General features: G+C 35.8%; 1 protein-coding gene across 5 annotated transcripts in view; it reads left to right on the plus strand.

Moving 5' to 3' along the window:
* Positions 1 to 18,227, plus strand: part of CLCN3 (chloride voltage-gated channel 3) — a 91,406-nt gene extending 73,179 nt beyond the window's left edge. For 3 of the 5 annotated variants that reach the window (XM_025874447.2, XM_025874452.2, XM_025874448.2), the window contains 4 exons: positions 2,597 to 2,995; positions 8,534 to 8,750; positions 13,449 to 13,524; positions 15,225 to 18,227. In XM_025874447.2, the coding sequence (XP_025730232.1) occupies positions 2,597 to 2,995; positions 8,534 to 8,750; positions 13,449 to 13,524; positions 15,225 to 15,383 (851 nt within the window). In that variant the 3' untranslated portion in view covers positions 15,384 to 18,227. The remainder of the gene's footprint in view (positions 1 to 2,596; positions 2,996 to 8,533; positions 8,751 to 13,448; positions 13,525 to 15,224) is intronic. The other 2 variants (XM_025874449.2, XM_025874453.2) reach the window with 1 other exon arrangement.
* The last annotated feature ends 1,535 nt before the right edge of the window (positions 18,228 to 19,762 follow it).

Raw genomic sequence — 19,762 nt, forward strand, 5'->3', positions numbered from 1 at the left:
GTGGATGGATGTTTGTGAATCTGAGAGAGAAAAGAGCAAGTGGGAGAGCACGTTTATGCTTGATTGGTGAGGTGGGGGAGGGTGGTACAGGACAGAGGAAGAGAATGCTTTAACTAAAATGAAACAGTACTACTATTATATGGTGTTTATGTAGTACTAGTTTTCATTTTGCCTGTCTCTAAACATTTGTTAATGGAAAAATTTAATGGTGGTTAGCATCTTTTAAATATTGTGTAATGCTTTGTAACAGAAAACATCTCAGTACAACCTAGGTTTAATTTGAATCTTGTCCAGGGAAATTTTTGTTCTTTTCATTGTCAAGGATCTTGGCTTCTCTATGACAACTGTAGCATGGTTCCTGAGATTAGCATTCTAGCAAAGTGTCAGACTAGCTTTGGCTCTGCAGTGACTTATAGTTAGCTATAGTGGAAGATTTCTTTACCAGCCCTCCTCCATTTAAGGTGCATTTATAGCAAAGTGGAAAAAGGTAACTATTGTTTTAATGAAAAAAAAATATCTGCATTAAATACTTAAGAGTCTATGTGTTCTCTTGGATTTGAAAAATAGTTATTTCTTTTTATATTTAAAATGTCAGCTGAATTTTGGTTATGATATTTAATAATAGTTGGTATTTTGACTTATTTTTGTTCAGTGAATCAAAATTATATAATTATTGATCTTCAAAAGTATAATATCAAGTGAAAGTGAGGGACAGAATCATTTTCACCAAAGTAGCAATTACTTAGTAGTTATCCACTTTCTCTTTAACAGTGCTAGGTGCAGTGAGTGATACAAAAAGAAGTATAAAACATGGGCCCAACCTCAAGTACAGTCACGTTGGGGAGATAAGACCAAAACTGAGAAAACAACAGTGAGCATCATATAATGATTAAATATAGTACCGAGTCTAAGAAAATTGTAGGAATCTAGAGAAAAGGAGAGCTGACATAGTTCAGGTAGAGTAGAAGAACATGAGCTTTACTTAAGGAGATTAGTAGAACTTAAAGAAGAGGATTTCTTTGAGGAATGTAATCATGTGAAGGCAAAGGAATTGGGATAGGGATAAATTTAGTATTCATGGAGCTTTGAAGATACCGGCAGTATTGAAGTAGAGGGTGTGTTTTGGATACTTTTGGGAAATGAAGTTGGATTAATCGTGAGAAGGAGCCATATTATGAAAAGGCTGTGGCAGAGTCATGGCTTTGGCATTTGTAGCTTGATGACTTTGGGAATGTTCCTTTGCTTTGATTTTTTGTTTTCTTATCTTTAAAATAGAAATAATAACTACTTATCTCCTACTGTTGTTTTGAGGATTATATGAGATCAACTGCATGTAAAGCTGTTAGCACAGTGCCAGGTAAAATAAGTCACTTAGTTTAAAAAAAAAGCCTTTGTGAACTGACTAGGGATGTGCCTGGCATAGTGTAGATACATAATATATAGTAGGTTCTTTCTCCCTTCTATTTTTAGATTAAAACCAAAAAGGAAGAGTTTAAGCTTAATACAGTATGAACTGGCGAGTGTTGGTAGGTTTTTGAGCAAAGGAGCAACATGGTGAAAGTAGTACTTAGGAAAGATTAACCTGGGAACATGGCTTATAAAGTGGATTGAAGGTAATGGGGCCTGGAGTCAAGGAGGTAAGATAAAATAGCGTTAAAATTAAGGAACCATGTCTTGAGAGTCTGAACTAGTTTGGTAATAGTGACAGTATTGAGAAAGGGACCCATAGATAAATATTTTGCAAAGCTAATCAGATAGGGCTTGTGAGGGTGTAGGTGTTGGAGTAAAGTAAAGGCATAGACCTGGAATGACTATCTAGGTTGCCGGGAAGAATGTAGTGCTGGTGCTGGAGTCAGGAAAGTTGGGATGGGTAGCTCTTTGGGAGAAGAGGATTTTGGTTTCAAGTATGTGGTGTTTTTTTGTGACAGTGGGTCATCCAGAGTCTTTTTACAGTTGGAAAACGAGATAAGCAAGCAATAAGATAAGGTATGCAGAGTTGGAGACATGGGGCAAATGCAATAGTAAGTGGAGAGATGTGGATTATGAGGCATCAGTATACGGATGGTAGTTCAGAATGATGATTTGGGTAAACAAATAGATGAGTTTTCTAAGGAAGGGGATATTACCCTGTTAACATAAATCACAAGGCATTAAAATATTTTACTCATTTTGAAAAGATACAGAGAAGTGTATTAATACTCTACCCACATATGAGCTTAATTTTAAATTGGTAGCTATGATGTAAAAGGTAGCTCTGATGTGCATCACCAAATTCTTAATAATCCATTTTATGAGTGAAATTAGTCTTTGCTATAGCAATAAACCAAAATGGGAAGCTTGTTTTAGTTGGTCAGCTCTGTACTGTGAAGTAAACAGGTTTTGAAATGTTATTTTAATAATCTTTTGTGTTAAAGAAAATCAGTGTTTCTCTAGATCTTATTAAAATAGTGGTGATTGTCTTAAGAGAGGAGTAGCAGTTTTTAATGGTAGTCCTTTTCACTAAGTTCTATTTACAATTCACGTTCACCTGCCTAGCACACAAATTCCACGAACATGTCCTGTCCTCCTTGACCAATGGTGCTTCCTTTTTTTTCAGGTGGTGTGACAAGGATGACTGTCTCCCTGGTGGTTATCGTTTTTGAGCTTACCGGAGGCTTGGAATACATTGTTCCCCTTATGGCTGCAGTTATGACCAGTAAATGGGTTGGCGATGCTTTTGGTAGGGAAGGCATTTATGAAGCTCACATCCGGTTAAATGGATACCCTTTCTTGGATGCAAAAGAAGAATTCACTCATACCACCCTGGCTGCTGATGTCATGAGACCTCGAAGGAACGATCCTCCTTTAGCCGTCCTGACACAGGACAATATGACAGTGGATGATATAGAAAACATGATTAATGAAACCAGCTACAATGGCTTTCCTGTCATAATGTCAAAAGAATCTCAAAGATTGGTGGGATTTGCCCTCAGAAGAGACCTGACAATTGCAATAGGTACCCTTTTTAAAAAATACAGACACACACACAAATCTATCTATATCTGTATCTGTTGGAATCTATATATATTTAGATACAGACATATGAGATTTCTTGAGGAAAGGAAAGCAATAATTGGTTGGGTTTGTGGGGGCGAGAGGTGTATTTTATTTATGTCCCCGAAAGTCTTAAGTTCTTTAGGGAAGGCATTAGGCATCTGTGAATTGTTTCCCCACTAAGAAAATTTTTTTTTTTAAGAAATCTTTTTATTTATTTTTAAAGATTTTATTTATTTGCGATACAGTGTGTGAGAGAGCACGGGGTGGGGAGGGTTCAGAGGGAGAGGGAGAAGCAGGCTCCCTGCTCAGCAGGAAGCCCAATGTGGCACTCGATCCCAGCACCCTGGAATCATGACCTGGGCCGAAGGCAGACACTTAACCAACTGAGCCACCCAGGTGTCCCACTAAATACAGTTTTATCTTTTGATTTGGCATTGTTATCAGAGATCAAAGTCAGATTCTTTCTTTTCCCACTAAGATAAGCCTTGTGAAGTTGATATCATTCATAATAGCATATAAGATGAGGCCTTAGCAAGTGCTAGGTCATCCCACTAAATACATTCTTGTATTTAATATTGGCTTATTTGAATGCAAGTTATTGAAAATCTTGTCTTCGTTGGTCTGTTTCATATCAGATTCACAGGTTTTCCTTTTTCAGCTTTTGGATTTAGGTTTATAATATGAACATATAATATCTACTTTAAAGTGAAAAAAAATCGTTGAGAGTTTATTTTGGTCAAATGCTAGGTTGAAAAGTAATGTATTTTGAGATATTATTCCTGCAAGTATAGATTAAAGGCATTAGCCATATTATATTATTCCTTGGAAATAAATTAAACTTTTTATGAGGAGGAAACAATTGTGTTCCTGCAAAATTTATTTTTCTCCTTATCTTATAGTCCTGAAGTACTGATGAGGAGGCTAGTAAGGCCTTTCCTATGCAATCTGATTCCTTTTCCTCTCTCCCCGCCAACTCCCAAAGGTGATAAAGGTTATTTTCATCAAGCTGTTGCTTTCATACTCTCAAGTTTTTAGTGGAGAACCATGAGCTGAAAAGTTAAGCATTTGGTCCTGTGAGCCCATCCTCTACAACTTATCTCTGTGGCCATTGCAAAAGGATTGTAAAATATTTTAATTCTTGTGCCATTTGAAGAGGGAAGACTTAGGGGAGTGTTTCTCAAATCAGAATGGAAATGCTCAGTTTATAAGAGCTATCAAAACAAAACAGAAGCGTCTACAGAGAATATCCTATTTAGTTAAGGAAAAGGCTACAGCTTTGGAAGAGTTTTTTAAAGACTAGCAATCCTATCATTCCAGGATTTGCTGTAGGTAATAGAACAGTTGCCGGGAATGGGCAATGTATGTTGCTCTTGTGTTTAAGTGTTTGAGCTTCTGAGCTAATCCCATGGCCAAACCTATAGTAGGAGAAGAATTTCATTGTTTAGATTCCTATTCTTTAGGTTTTAATGGTAGCCAGCCAAAGAAAAGAAAAATGTCAGAATTTTAGAATTTACATAGGAATTTAAAGGAAAAACAAGGTTTTTAAAAGATGAATAAAGTGGTAAAAGTTAAGAATTATTCATAATCCCACTGAGTCTGTGGATATATTTTTCAGAGTTTTTTTTTTAAAGATTTTATTTATTTATTTGACAGAGAGAGAGACAGCGGGAGAGGGAACACAAGCAGGGGGAGTGGGAGAGGGAGAAGCAGGCTTCCTGCTGGGCAGGGAGCCTAATGTGGGACTTGATCCCAGGACCCTGGGATCATGACCTGAGCTGAAGGCAGCTGCTTAACAACTGAGCCACCCAGGTGCCCCTATTTTTCAGTTTTATTACTATCTTGAAACAGAATATTGTGGTAGCAGATGATGTCAGTTTAAGGGAATAGGTATACTTTAGATATGTGAAATATCCAGTCATGTCATCAGAAATGTTTCACATGGTGACTTTCAGAACACACCTTAAATATTTACCTACATATATTTTTATAAAGTACATTTTTTAATGAGAAAAATAGATCTGTACATGAGGTTTTGTATATTTGTATAACAAATACTTTATGAAAGACAAAAAAAAATGCTTGAATAACTGGTAAATTATATACCATATCCAGGGATGGGAAAACTCAAGATTTTAAAAGCACGGTTTTCCCATAATTTATAAACTCTGCATTTGTATGTCATTTCATTATTTAAAAATTTTAGTTTACTTATAGATGATACATTCACATAGTTCAAATCAAGAAGATTAAAAGTATACAGTGAAAAATGTCTCTCACCATGACCTCATAGTTACCAGTTTAACTCTCTGTAGGCAGCCATCTCTTTGGTTTCTTATGTATTCTGTAGATATTATTCTATCCTTATATAAGTAAGTATATATGTTTTTTCTTTTTAAACAAATGGTATCATGCTCTCCAATATGTGTTGTTCCGTACTTTGTTGTTGTTTTTTTTTTTTTTCACTAAACAGTGTTTTCTTGGACATCTTCCCAGTGAATTTCTTCATTCTGTTCTTTTAAAGCTGCGTAGTATTCCATTAAATAGACATACCATGGGATACCTAATGATTTCTAAAATCAGTTCCTCATTGATGAACATTTAAGATGTTTCTAGTTTTCTGCTGTTATAGACATTGCTCCCTCATATATTTGATGATTTCACATATTCAACATTCTGCCTGTGTGCAAATGTACAAAAATTACTGGAAGTGGAATTTTTGGATCAGAGAGGAGGTGCATTTGTAATGTTCTAAGATATTTTCACATCACACCAGGGAGTGATTATACCCTGTACTCCCACCAGCAGTGAATGACAGTTTACTGTGTTAAAGTTGAATCCAAAAGGAGAGGCATTTCTTCCCGCATTTTTATGTCAAGATTAAAAGTGAGGCTGGATGTTTTATAGATTTGTTTAAAATGAAGTATATTTAACATTTTAGTGTGAATTGAAAAATATGTCTTTCCTATTTTCTGACTTGAGGTATAAAAGTAACACTTGTTCATTTCTATTTATGTAATAGCTGTAAGTTTTACAGGGAGACTCGTGGTATATGAAAACCTAAATATCATTGACATATTGAACACAATAGTAAGGTACATGGCACAGTGACAGGCTGCTCCCCTAATTATACTTTTCTCCTATCCCCTCAAGATCTTTTGTTCAGAATAAAGCTTTAGTTTGCATACCTAGAAGAGCTAATTTGTTAAAGATTTCCCCTTCCATAGCAATATTTAGAAACCTTAAAATAGAGTTTACTCAATAATACACATTGCAAGTAAGTGGACTGGTCTTTTGTTTATCTCTTTGTAGTAGTTAAAATAAACTTTATACCTGCTTGGTTAGTTGAAATACCATTTTGTGGATTTAGAGACTTTTTTGCTTTCTAAGATTAATACAAATGATGAAAGAGTTCTATATCCCTGGGGAATGTTTTTGCAGCCTGTCACTACCAGGTTTCACATAGTCAGAAATGAAAGGGACAGCCTCTGTACCTTTCTTTTTTTTTATAGTATAGTTTTTTTTTTTAAAGATTTTATTTATTTATTTGAGAGAGAGAGAATGAGAGAGAGCACGAGAGGGAAGAGGGTCAGAGGGAGAAGCAGGGAGCCTGATGTGGGACTCGTTCCCGGGACTCCAGGATTATGACCTGAGCTGAAGGCAGTCGCTTAACCAACTGAACCACCCAGGCGCCCCTGTACCTTTCTTTTTTGATAAGTTGTGAGAAGTCAAGCCCTTGAAAGTCTATTAACATAAAAGGAAAAATATAAAACATAGAATTTAGTGGGAGAAAGGTGATTATTTATGTTGGGACATTTTATGTTAGAAAAGAACCATTTCCATTCTCCTGGAAGTGTAACTCTGTTTTGAATGCGTACTTAAAAAAAAAAAATGCCTGAATCATATCAGAAAATGAAAACTATGATGATATTTTCTGCTTTAAAAGCCTTTGAATGAATGGCATTAAAAAAATTGTTTTTCAAACAAAGCAAAACAATCCTAGCAGATGCCTCGGCACTTTATAAGTACTCAATAGATGGTGCTTGTTAAAATAGTTACTGTATTCATATAAAGGACAAATTTAAGTCAGGCTGGGTTTCACTAGCCTTGTGCCTTGTATATCGAAGGAACATTACAATAAACAAACAGGTTAGTAACTTTTTCTAAACTTTTCTGAAACTTCTATCATTAAATATTTAATCTCAGCACATTTTCATTGATGGTATAATTTGTTACTTTAAGGTATTTAAGGTTGATGAGTGGGGTTAGTTTTAACTCAGAATATCTGTCATGCTAACAGTATTTACACTTCACCATTCATAGATCATTAGCCAGATGCTTCTGTGAGTTAAGAGAACTTAAGGAACGTCTTTCAAGAATCGTTTATGTCACTTGCTAATGGGCTTTCTTTTTATGCTTTTATCATGCTTTTAAAGTGGTTTAGTAAGTACTAGTCATTAGAATTTCACTTAGTACCTTCCTACCTGAATGTGTTCCAGTACAGTTAAATAAGGCTTTAGAGGTCAGAAGGAGCAAACAGAATTGCAGTGTTTTTTTATGAGCTATATATGTTTATCTGCTTCTCAGTCTGGGACTGATGCTTATTATTTTGGCTTAAATATTTTTGTAGCAAAATTCATGTTTAAAATATGTTCAATATGGCAAAAACATAGTTGTGAACAGTTTGAATACATACTAGTTTTGAATACATACTAACTCAAAATACAAACATAAAGCTATTGTTGTATTCTCTCCATTTCATAGGTTTCCTTTCTCCTCCTGTGGTCTCTGTTCTGCAGTTTTTTGCATCTTTACTGCTTCTTGTCTAGCACTGTCAAAGGTCGGAGTGGAGCTTGGCAGCAAACAGAAGCACTTGAAGCAGAGCACACTGGAGAGGGGAAATTAGCAGAGCCTTTGCAAACAAAACCTGAAAAATAAGTCTGTGTCCATCATGTGCATAGTTGTAGTTTCAACCCACCTGTTATGCTCATGACGCGCCTAGAAAATTAAACTTTAGCCTTAGAAAAGAGAAAGAACTAAGTAATTCACAGGGGTGGAGTATATACAAGATAGTCAATATAGGAGTGAAACTCTTTAGTCCCACCTCTGAAGGATAAGTGACGTTTAGCATGGGCAGCTATCCTTTGATGATGGATTCCTGTAACAAACCATGCTCTAATTTGTGCAGGTTTTAAAAAACCATATTTCACGCATGCTTTCTTGTCCCCTGGAGTTAGAAAACAGCTTTAGCCCCAGTAAAGAAAATTGATAGACCACAAATATTTTATTTACATGAAGATGATTTGTTATTGGTAAAGTCTAATTCTGTCAAATATAAGAAATTACTAAATTTTCAGTTGAGTCCTCTCTTGGGTAAGAAGGTAGGAAAAAATGAAGGGAACAAAATTCATGGGATACATTTGGTTGTTTTTTAAAATCTCCAAATAAACAGATTCCCCTTAACACAGATTAATTTTGGGTCTTCTCTCTCTCTTTTCAGAAAGTGCCAGAAAAAAACAAGAAGGTATTGTGGGCAGTTCTCGTGTGTGTTTTGCACAGCACACCCCGTCTCTTCCAGCAGAAAGCCCTCGGCCACTGAAGCTTCGGAGCATCCTTGACATGAGTCCTTTTACCGTGACCGATCACACCCCGATGGAAATCGTGGTGGATATTTTCCGAAAGCTGGGTCTGAGGCAGTGCCTTGTAACTCACAATGGGTAAGTCTAGTGAAAGAAATCAGTTTGCGTCACAGAATTTATGACACTTTTTAGTGGAATTCATATTCACTTCTTAGGGAGAGTGTAAGTCAGCTTCCAAGTGGAAAAGTCTGTCTTTTTAGTGTGGTTATAGATATAGGATCCATATTGATCAGATTGGCACTTACCAAGAATAAAAAAAAAAATGTCAACTGGCACATCTTTGCCAAAACATAAAGTAGCATTTGTCAGGAACACTTCAGAGTTGGCAAAGAGGAGTAGTGGACCTAACGTGAATGGAGTAGAGAAAAAAACCTGTTTTCTTTTTAGTAAGTATTTCATTCTTTGAATATAACTTTCTAGTTCAATACTAACTGTGTAATTATTTTGCTGTTTACTATTTCAACCATTACTTTATTTACCGTGTAATGAGGGAAATAATGCATAATTAAATGAAATTTGTAAATTAGCTAAAATCCTCCTTTAGCAAATGCTTTTTGTTTCCTCTTTTCTACCTTTTCCACCCACAAAGCTTTCATATAAACTGCTAATGACAAAAACTCATGTATTTAAAATGTATAAATTGGTTAACTTATTTTTCTGCCCTTCACACATGAACTACCAGTGTTTCTCCAGGACAGGACCATAGAAGAGTTTTGTTTGGGGGTGTCATAGGGACAGAGTGGAGATGTGATGCACAGTCGGCCTCAGCAGACGTCCCACCCGTCCCTGCACTGGGGATCTGTTTCCCCACCCACTCTCTCTCCAGTCCCCTTTATGTCCATTATACTATTCTTCCTAGTTGAAATACTTAAGAACATTGTTTTAATCTGAAGGCTGAGGACAGAAAGGGCTGGAAATGAGAAACAAAGGATTTTCTTGATTGTGCATAAATTAAATGGTTTAACCCTGCCCTGCGTGAAGCTGGTTGAAATGCTGAACACTTAGATAATCACAGCGGGTTTTCTTTTTAAAAAAGCATTTTGTTCAAGACATGTGAGTGACAAAACACATGACCCCTGTCTAAAGAAAGGAGGGAAAAAGGAAAAAAAAAAAGGGAAGGAAAGTTGTTTCTTGAGCACCTTCTTCAGGTTTCTCACTTAACTTTGTAGTACCTCTGCAGAGTGGGTGGTAGATTCCTACCTGACAGCTGTAATAATTGAAGCTCAGAGGGGTTTAATAATATGCCTAGTCCTGTGGTTACTAAGTTGTCGATCTGGGAACAAGTATCTTTCCAGTTTTAGAGCCCAGTCTCTTGCTACTGTTTTTACACTGTTATTGACTAATAGAATGTATCTTCTTTCTTTGTGATTTCTTAAACTACTACCATTTTCTTGAACAATATATTGTGCCATATTGGGTTAAGAATAGAAATATGAAGTTAGAGAATTAGATCCATATTTAGTGTTTTCACTGTGCTAACCAATTAAATCTAAGTAATGTGAAATAAATTATTAAAGGTGTAAAATTCTTGATGAAAGGAAGTTTGAAATTATTAAGTATCGCAGATACAAATTGGAGAAGAGATACATGTAATAAAATAACTATTTTCTTTTAATGTTTAATTAAAAAAAAAGTTACCAAACTTCATTGTTTGAAAACTTAAGAAGTACATGTTAAATGGAGTAACTTTTTATGAAGTTATATGGGTTTTAAGGCCCTTTTAATTATTAAATGGCTCAATTAGAAGCTAAGCTGAGTAGTTATAATTTTTACTTGCTTTGAGTTATTCTCTGTGCCTGGCATGTTTGTCCTTTCGTGTGCTAACAAATATAAATGTCCCTCTCTAGTTACGATTACCTATGATCACAAAGCTGTATGGGTCAATTACCATATTTCACTTTGCTGATTAATTCCCAGATTTTTGGCAGCACAGATATTAGAAAGGAAAATATTTAAAAGAAAGTGTAAAAATAACAAAATGTGGGGGAAGGGGAGGATAGCTAATTCAAATCTTAACTCATACTGCCCATTTATAAGAAAGCTTGTGGTGCGGGGTAGCTTTTTCTAAAGAAATATGTTTAATTGCCTTGATTATTAAATTTTTCTTATTTCTGTCCTTCAAGGAAAATAAATTGATATATATAGAAAGAAAAGAGATCACTTGGGGTGGTAGGTCTTGGGTCTTTATTTTCTTGGAAGTATGTAAGGAAGTAGAGTGTTTTTATTCTCACTTGAAGTTAAATGACTTAAAGTTAGAAAAAAAGCCATATCTACTAGTTTTTAGTGGAGAGTGTGAAGTTCTGGATAACTGTCAGCAACTTCTAGCTCGTAGTGGGTCCTTAGAAGTGGAAAATAACTATTTGGGGGAAGAGATACAGCAAGTCCAACTGTTAGGTACAAGGAGAAAATGAGAATAGGGAGATGAGGGAGAAGTGTGTCTATAAATTTGAAAGATGTCACTTGTAGATTTCCCATGTTTTATATTTGAATTGGAATTTCTCAAAATCTTTTTAGTCTTTTTTTTTTTTTTTAAGATTTTACTTATTAATTTGTCGGAGAGAGAGAGCACGTGGGTGCGCACAAGCAGAGGGAGTGGCAGGCAGAGGGGGAAGCAGGCTCCCTGCTGAACAGGGAGCCCGATGTGGGACTCGATCCCAGGACCCTGAGATCATGACCTGAGCCAAAGGCAGACGCTTAACCGACTGAGCCACTCAGGCGTCCCAAAATCTTCTTAGTCTTGGTGGATCTAGCAGGATGTTAATAGGCATTGCTCAAAAAGAGTTTTGTGACCATGTAAGTTTGGAAAGTATTGGATTAAATACAATTGAGGTTTCTCTATTGTGGAATGTCCCAAAGTTTATAAAATGTTGGTATTATTTGAGTCCCAGGGACAGCAGAAAACAGTTTTCCAAACTTGTTTGAACATGCAGCCTTTTATTTTGTTTTATTTTATTTTATTTTTTTATTTTATTGATTGATTGAGGGAAGAGGGCAGAAGAACTCCTGGGACTGTTGTTTTTTGGAACATATTTTGGGAAAACCTTGGGTCATGCCCTGTTAACTCTTTACATCATTGTTTGTTAGCCCCACAAGGAAACAGCAAATTATTTTTTATATAAGTTACATTTTGCATTGATTTTCTTTGCACTTCCTGAAATTAAGTAGCACTGAACCTGGCCTTATTATTCTCAAATCACTTTTCTCCATTAGAGAGAAAATATATTTATTTCCTCCTTTTTAGAACCATTACTTTGTAATATAGAGATTACTTTATAAATCTCCAGATTTGCCATTTGGTCCTTAACCAATTTGTAACTCTCCTCATTTTGTACCTTGTGATTTGGCAGAGCTTACTAAAATACTAACTGAAAATAATCATTGTATATAGTTGGAAAGAAAAGAATGAGTAAGAATTAAACTGGAATTATTTAATTGTCAAGGTTTTTTCACATTTCCTGACTATAAATTAAAGTGAATTGATGGTTTTTGTTTTTTCCCCTCACACCCTTAGTGCTTATTTTATGTAAGCATTTTTTATTTCATGAGTGCATTTTCTGAGCCTTTTTGGAGGGAGAACTTGTTTGTATCTTCAATTTATCTTTGTTCTTAAGGATCAGTACATTATTTTAAATACTGAGAATACATTAGAAGAGAACCTATTTCTGCCTTTCCCCAATGTCTGCCCTCCCTGCTTTCCCACCCCCACACCCAGGCATCATCCTTAATAACTGTTTTATAACTGACATATCTGTAGGCCTTGACTACTTTAAGTCAGGTCCCCTAGTGACATTCTTTAAGAAGTCAGAATGTTCAAAGGCAGTTGAATAGTAAAGTTGACTTAACTAGATCACCAGGGAAATGTCCAGTACCTTGAAGGGCATTCTGGATGGGCTTCCAGAATTTGAAGATTAAGGCTTTTTAAGGTCTTTGAATTCATTATTTTTGTTGCCATATATTGTAGTCGAATTCTTCCATTATAAAACCAGTAACCAGGATTTTGTTCTAATAAATCTAATTATTTTCAAGTATCTTTGTGAGAATTTATATCCCTCATTTTGCTTGATATTATAATAGTGATAGATTAACTGAAAAATAATCATTTAGAAAAAAACATGCATAATGTAAAAGTCATTTTGACCTCTAATTATAAATACATCTTACTAGCTTATTTTAAGAAGTAGCTTTCAGCAGGTCCTGAAAATTAGGGGGTGTGTATATTGGTTGGCATTATTTATTTAAGTGCACATTGTCTTTCACTTTAATCCCAAGTAGTAGTAAAACCCGCAGGACTTCTTAAGTCTCCTCATAGGCAATTGAGGCTAAATCTTCTTTCTACCTTTTCACTGCTGAGGTAGATCCAAATAATAGTGGCTGCATTGTGACATTTTAGAAATTAGAAAAATACTTTCCCCTAATGAAGGAACACTGAAAATGAAACTAAATTTTAGAGGTTTACAGCTGTGTATTAATATTGTTTCTTTTGTACTTTTCTTTATAGTCATTTTCATTGTGAACTTTTATAATTTTGATTTTTAATTTAAAAAGAAAACTCACTGATATTTAAAAATAGTATCATGTCTCTTATGAAAGTCAGAAGTTATGCAAATGGGGCCTGGGATTTCAAATCATTTTTATTTTTATTTTTCTAAAGTTCATTAAAGGCATTCTTATGGTTCATGTTTTTTATTTTTTTCTCTCCTTTCTTTATCATTATGATTGGAACCTCTTTTAATTTAATTTCTCACACAGTTATTAGCATAACATGATCTGTTTCAGGATTGTCTTGGGGATCATCACAAAGAAGAACATATTAGAGCATCTCGAGCAACTAAAGCAGCACGTCGAACCCCTGGTGATTAGATATATGAGATCTCCTCATTAGACACCTTAGAAGTCAGGAAGCATGAAACTTGTGAACTGTTCAGTTCTGTCTGTCCCAGATATCTGCTGAATAAAAAAAAATCCTACATGCTGCCAATTACATTTATATCTCATAAACTATGTAAGATAAGTTTAGATATTTGGAAGATTCTATTCATAGGAAGTTAGCAAAAGTTAATGTCTCTCATCAAAATCATTGGTTGCAATTTAAGAACTATAAACAGTTTGATAATTAAATGAGTAAATATTATTGGATGTTCTTAAAGTAAACACAAGTGTGTCTACCTTAGTTGATACACCGGTTTCAGAAGGTGCCTGACTGGTGAAAAATGTCTGTCCCCCACCCCCAAAACCCTTTTTCTTTTTTATGTTTCCGAATCTTGTGGTAGTCTTGTGGTAAATCTAAGCTCATAAATGATTTTAACCGAGCTTAGCAGTGTTAGAATTGCTGAATGTTAAATAGATTTTTTTTATGGGCACACTAACTAGAGCGTAATGTTGTATGTATTTGTGATCATAGCATTAGTTCTTTTTCTCCTACACCTTGCATACCTTCACAGTCAAGAATGTGTGTCCTGCCATTTCATTAGTGAACTGTACCTAGATTATGTGTGTGCCCCTTTTGTATGTTTCCAGAATGCTGTGAGCAGCTTTTGGGGTCAAATGCATTTGTTTTAACTGGCTTTATGTCCTAGTGGTTTCATAACTGAAGATAAATTTTGAATTATCTTACCTTATAACCTAAAAATTGTCTGGCTTTAGCAATTAACGCCTGAAATTATTTTGCCCTGTAATTGTCATACCTATATAAAACCTGTCCCAGTTTGCTTAAGTACACAACTGATTATGTATTCCTGTTGTATGCTAATATTTCACAAGTGTTTCATGCATCCTTTTTTAAAAAACTACTAACCAGAATAATAAGTAGCTACTCATTCATTCTGCTTTCTGCTTCACCTATAATAATCTTTTAGGACTGCTTCTTGATTTTTTCACCGTAAGCATTAACAACCAAGACTTTCATAAAAGCACTGTATCTTAACTTTTTTGGCCAAAATCAAAAGAGGAAAACATTGATGAGTGTACTAGAAACTTGGGTTGTCTTACAGATTTATTCTCGGGGCTCTGAAGTTTGGGATTGGAGTTCTTTGTTGACCATTTTATCTCAATTGTATGTGCTTTCATGAAGATTCTGCATACAACTGGGCAATCCTTAAGTTATTTTTTAAAAGTTGGTTAAGTTTGGTTTTAAAAAAATGGAATATTGAGGAGATTTGGTCATCAGACATTTTACTGCTTTCTTGATGTCATGGCAATGAATTTTCCTTCTCAAATGGGATCAATTATCATTTCTTGTTCACACATCCTCCCATTTTGTTTACTTTTTTGTTGGCATACATGAATCAAAGTACCTCTACTTCAATGAGGCGTGCAGTCCTCAGAGTCTTGGTGGAAAGGACATCATACTATTAGTGACCATGATACTTTCATATCAAAGGATGGTTGCTGGATAATTTAATTATCTTTACCAATAAAATACTTTTTGAAAATACAAAATCACGGTGCTTGCTTTGCTCTCTTCCTGTCAACAAAAAGGGTTTAGCTATAGAGTTAGCTTTTCTTTTCTTTTCCCTTTTATTTTAATAGCAATCTTCTCTTTATTCCTTTCAGGCGCCTCCTTGGCATTATAACAAAAAAAGATATCCTCCGTCATATGGCCCAGACGGCAAACCAAGACCCCGCTTCAATAATGTTCAACTGAATCCTATAGATGAGGAGAGAGAGGAAACAGAAGAGGAAGTTCATTTGTTGAATAGCACAACTCTTTAATCCGAGGGAGTCGTCTACTTTTTTTTCTCCTTTAAAAAAAGAAAGAAAGAAAGAAATCTAAAAGCTGGGCTTTTGCAACACAGTTTGCAAATACTGCTGGTGGAATGGAGGAGTTGTTTGGGGAGGGAAAGGAGCGAGAAGGAAATGAGTGAGGTATTTCCCCGTCTAACTGAGAGCAGCAAATCATCTCCTGTTGTTCTGCACTGGATGCATTCAGCTGAGGGTGTGCCACGGTAGTGCAGGCGGGAGCATCAGCGGAGAGGGCGCCGCGGCCTTGGAGCCCTCGGACCAGCTGGAGCACCTGGCCTGTTTCTCCAACATCGCATCAGTAGCAGTCCCTGTTTCTGGAGGGATTACTTTGAATTGAGCCATCTGTAAGACAGCAAGGTCTTGCCCTTTTGTATCAAAACTGTTCTGTTTAATTCACGAATTATATAGTTAAGCATTATCTTTCTACATTCCAGAAGATCTGCTTTTCTTTCTTTCTGCCTCCCTCTCTCTCTCTTTCTTTCTCTCTTGAGCTGTGGCAAAGCCGCTTTAAACTGGTGTACCCTTTTGAAACAGTCCTTTCTCATATTGAGATGTACTGTGATTTTACCGAAGTTTCATCACAAGAAGGGAGTGTTTCTTGTGCCATTAGCCATGCAGTTGGTACCATCACTAAATGCTTGGAGCGGTCACATGCACCACAACAAAGGCCAATCAAATGGGTAAAATCTCGAAGGAAGCAAGGAAGTGTGAATGAAATCTCTCAGCTTGTGTGCATTGTGGTTCAGAATCAACAACAATGAACCTTGACTTGTAAGGATAAACAGTTTTCTTTTTGTTTTTTTCCTCTCAAACTTTATGGATAATGTGACCTGGTCTTATGCAAATTTTCTATTCTATTCTAAAACTACTATAATATACAAGTACTGTTCAGCATAAGGAAACAAAATGCTGCTGCTTTGACAGTAAAGAGAAGGAAGTATTCTGTTTAGCTGTATCTGGTATTAATTGCATGTTTAAACACTGGAATTTTTTTTCTTGAAATTAGATCAGTCATTTTTTTTTCTTTCCTCAAGATATTTTATTGCTGACACTGAAGAAGAAATGTAATTCATAACTTGCACTAAATGTATATTTCTTTTCTTAAAAATTTACCATTCTTATTTATATTTTTATGGATTAAAATTTATAAAATACAGATCAGTTAATATCGTGCTTAAATAATTTTACCTTTTTAATGTGATTTTTATAGACTAATTCAGACTTAACAAATATGGAGATATGAACAAAGTTTACACTGGGAACAAGGGTTTAAAAAGAGGTTGTGGTTATTTGTCTGTGATCCAATATTGTACATAAAACTTTTTCTGATCTTTCACTGCCATCCTCTGGATTATGTCTTCTGACCTGTACATTTTGACTCATTAACTGGAAAGTTAAAACACGACAAATCACTTTGCAGATTAAAACCAAAAGTCAGATAGTGTTAACCTTTTTTTAAAAAAAAAAATCAAACAAATGAAAACAATTGCAAAGGTAGCAGTTAAAATTTTAATCTGAACATGACCTTTGAATCTTTCGGTACATCACATCCATAAGTGTTCAGTTAATGTTTTGAATATCCACAGTGCACATTTTTGCAGGATGAGTTGAAAATGTACTGGGGTGTGTTTGGAATTTTTGTTTTTGGAAATGTCTGTCTTAATCATGGTCTTAACTCACTATCAGCAAAGGCAGTTTACTTGTAGGACTGGCCTATATAATCTGGGCTTAGGCATTTTTGGTAGGAAATGAATTTTGCAGACAGACATTTTCTGAAACATAACTGGCAATGAGCCATTTTTACATTTTAGAAGTGATTCTTCACTTCCTAGTTCTTAAAAATAATATATCCATAAGATCTTGAAGCTTTTATTAGATCATGAAGCCATATTAGAATGACAATTAGAAGTTGAACAACATTTTAGGAATTTCATGAAACATTTCTTCATTTTGCTATCTGCCTAAAATTGGTATTTTGTCCTAGTTTACTTGCTCCCTTTGGCAGACTTCAAGCTTTCTTAATAACCCCTTCAAAGCTCATTTGGCCTTCTAGAGTGAAATCTTTTCTAAATTATACTTCTATATATCTTATCATCATCTTGTCCTGAGTGTATCTGCAGTGTGAACTCCTCAGCATTGGCTACCGAATAGCTTGTTTGTCTTGAGTTACAAGCCTTCAAAGGAGAAACCAGCTTCTTTGCAGATAGCTTCGTAACATTAAACATCACATGGATTTTATTTTCCATGTTTCCTTTTTGATTTCACATCCTCCTTTCATTGCTCATCCTGCCTCACAGACTAACATTTCAGGGTGGATATTCAAGGTGGCTATTAATTTTCTTCCTGGTATATTTCTATCCCTTGATGTGTCTTACTGCTAAAATACAGGAAAAGTATTGTATTTCTAATGCGTTCACTGGTTTTCTTCAGTAATACTACCTGTTCCACTTTTCTTTTTGGTATGTTGAGGTGTGTCTGCTTTTCAACCAAATGATGAAATAGTGGAGACCATGAAATATATGTGCCTGGCTAATTGGCAAATTAATTGACCAATATAATAAGTGGAGCGCCTCATTGGAGTACCCTTTTTGAGAAGGTATGATGAGAATGGGCAAGGGTGTCAGCATCTCTTATTAATAATTGTTTTCAGTTTTGGTTCATGAAGAATGCTTAGTTTGTTAATCTGTGATGTTGCCTAGAGCTGTATTTATCTGTTTTTATTTATACTAGTGTAGTAAAGCTGCGTATCATTACAGTAAAAATGATTACTGTGATGAGTTAATCAGAAAATCTATTAAAATCTATATGACAATGTGTGGTTTGGCCTTTAATTATATCTGTAAGAGTCCTCCCACTTCTGCTGCTGCTCTATGCGGTGTAGGCCAATATGCCTGGCACATGCAGCCTCAAAGGGGTGACAAATACAGTGTTTCTCTCAGGTTACAAAGCCATTTCTATACTTTGCAGGCGAGGGGCCACAAAGGAATAGATGCTGGATTGAACAGAAGGATATAAATACTACCAGCAGTAGTACAGAGTCTCCATTTGTCAGTGCAACTTGCAGGTTTACAGAAAGATTTCACTTCAGTTTACTTTTTTTTTTTTTTAAGATTTTATTTATTTATTTGACAGAGACACAGCGAGAGAGGGAACACAAGCAGGGGGAGTGGGAGAGGGAGAAGCAGGCTTCCCGCCGAGCAGGGAGCCCGATGTGGGGCTCGATCCTAGGAGCCTGAGATCATGACCTGAGCCGAAGGCAGATGCTTAACGACTGAGCCACCCAGGTGCCCCCACTTCAGTTTACTTTCAAAAAGAAAAATTATGCTGTTGGCATGAAGATAAAACATGTAAATGATTTACTTTTTTTTTTTCTTTAAGATTGATTTATTTACCTTAGCGGGAGGGACAGGGGGAGAGGGCGAGAGAATCTCAAGCAGACTCTGCACTGAGTGTGGAGTCTAACCTGGGGCTGTATCTCAGGACCCTGAGATCATGACCAGAGCTGAAACCAAGAGTCAGATGCTTAACCGACTTGAGCCCACAAAGGAGCCCCTACATGTTTTTTTTTTTAATATTACTTTGTACATTTGCTATATAGTAGCAAATAATAGAACTGCCTAAAAGAAGGTGGTAACATTTGAATTGTTAAAAGATTTCAGTAGTCTAATATTAAACTCTTAGTATAAAAGTAAGACACTTGACTAAAAAGTCTGTAATAGATTTTATCATTCATTTCATTTGATCATTCACTGAGTTTTTATTGAATACTTACTGTGTGATAGGCACTGTGCTGTGTTCCTGAAGCTTACATTCCAGTAGAGACAGAGACATACATGGTATGTCAGATGGTGGTACACATCACAAGTTATTTAGTTCAGCAGAGTTTTTTTTTTTTTTGATTCCTGTGTGCTGCACACTGTTACAGGCATACATAAATCAGGCAAAAATTCCCAAAAAAATCAGTAATGGGGAGGATGCTATTTTTTATAAAGGGTGATGAAAAAGGGCCTCAGGGATAGGTGACATTTGAGCAGAATCTTAAAAAAAGTAAGGGAATGATCCCGTTATCTGTGAGAAGAATTTTTTTTTTTTAAAGATGAAGGAAGAAGATTTTTTCTTTAAGATTTTATTTATTTATTCATGAGAGACAGAGGGGGAGAGAGAGAGAGAAGCAGAGGGAGAAGCGGGCTCCCTGCCGAGCAGGGAGCCCGATGCGGGACCCGATCCCAGGACCCTGGGATCATGACCTGAGCTGAAGGCAGATGCTCAACGACTGAGCCACCCAGGCGCCCTGTGAGAAGAATGTTCTAAGAAGAGGAAATAGTGTATGCAAACATCCTGAGGAGGGA

Source organism: Callorhinus ursinus, unplaced genomic scaffold (assembly GCF_003265705.2).
Source record: "Callorhinus ursinus isolate GAN/ISIS: 27379988/994484 unplaced genomic scaffold, GSC_fseal_2.0 scaffold4, whole genome shotgun sequence".
Classification (NCBI taxonomy): Eukaryota; Metazoa; Chordata; class Mammalia; order Carnivora; family Otariidae; genus Callorhinus; species Callorhinus ursinus.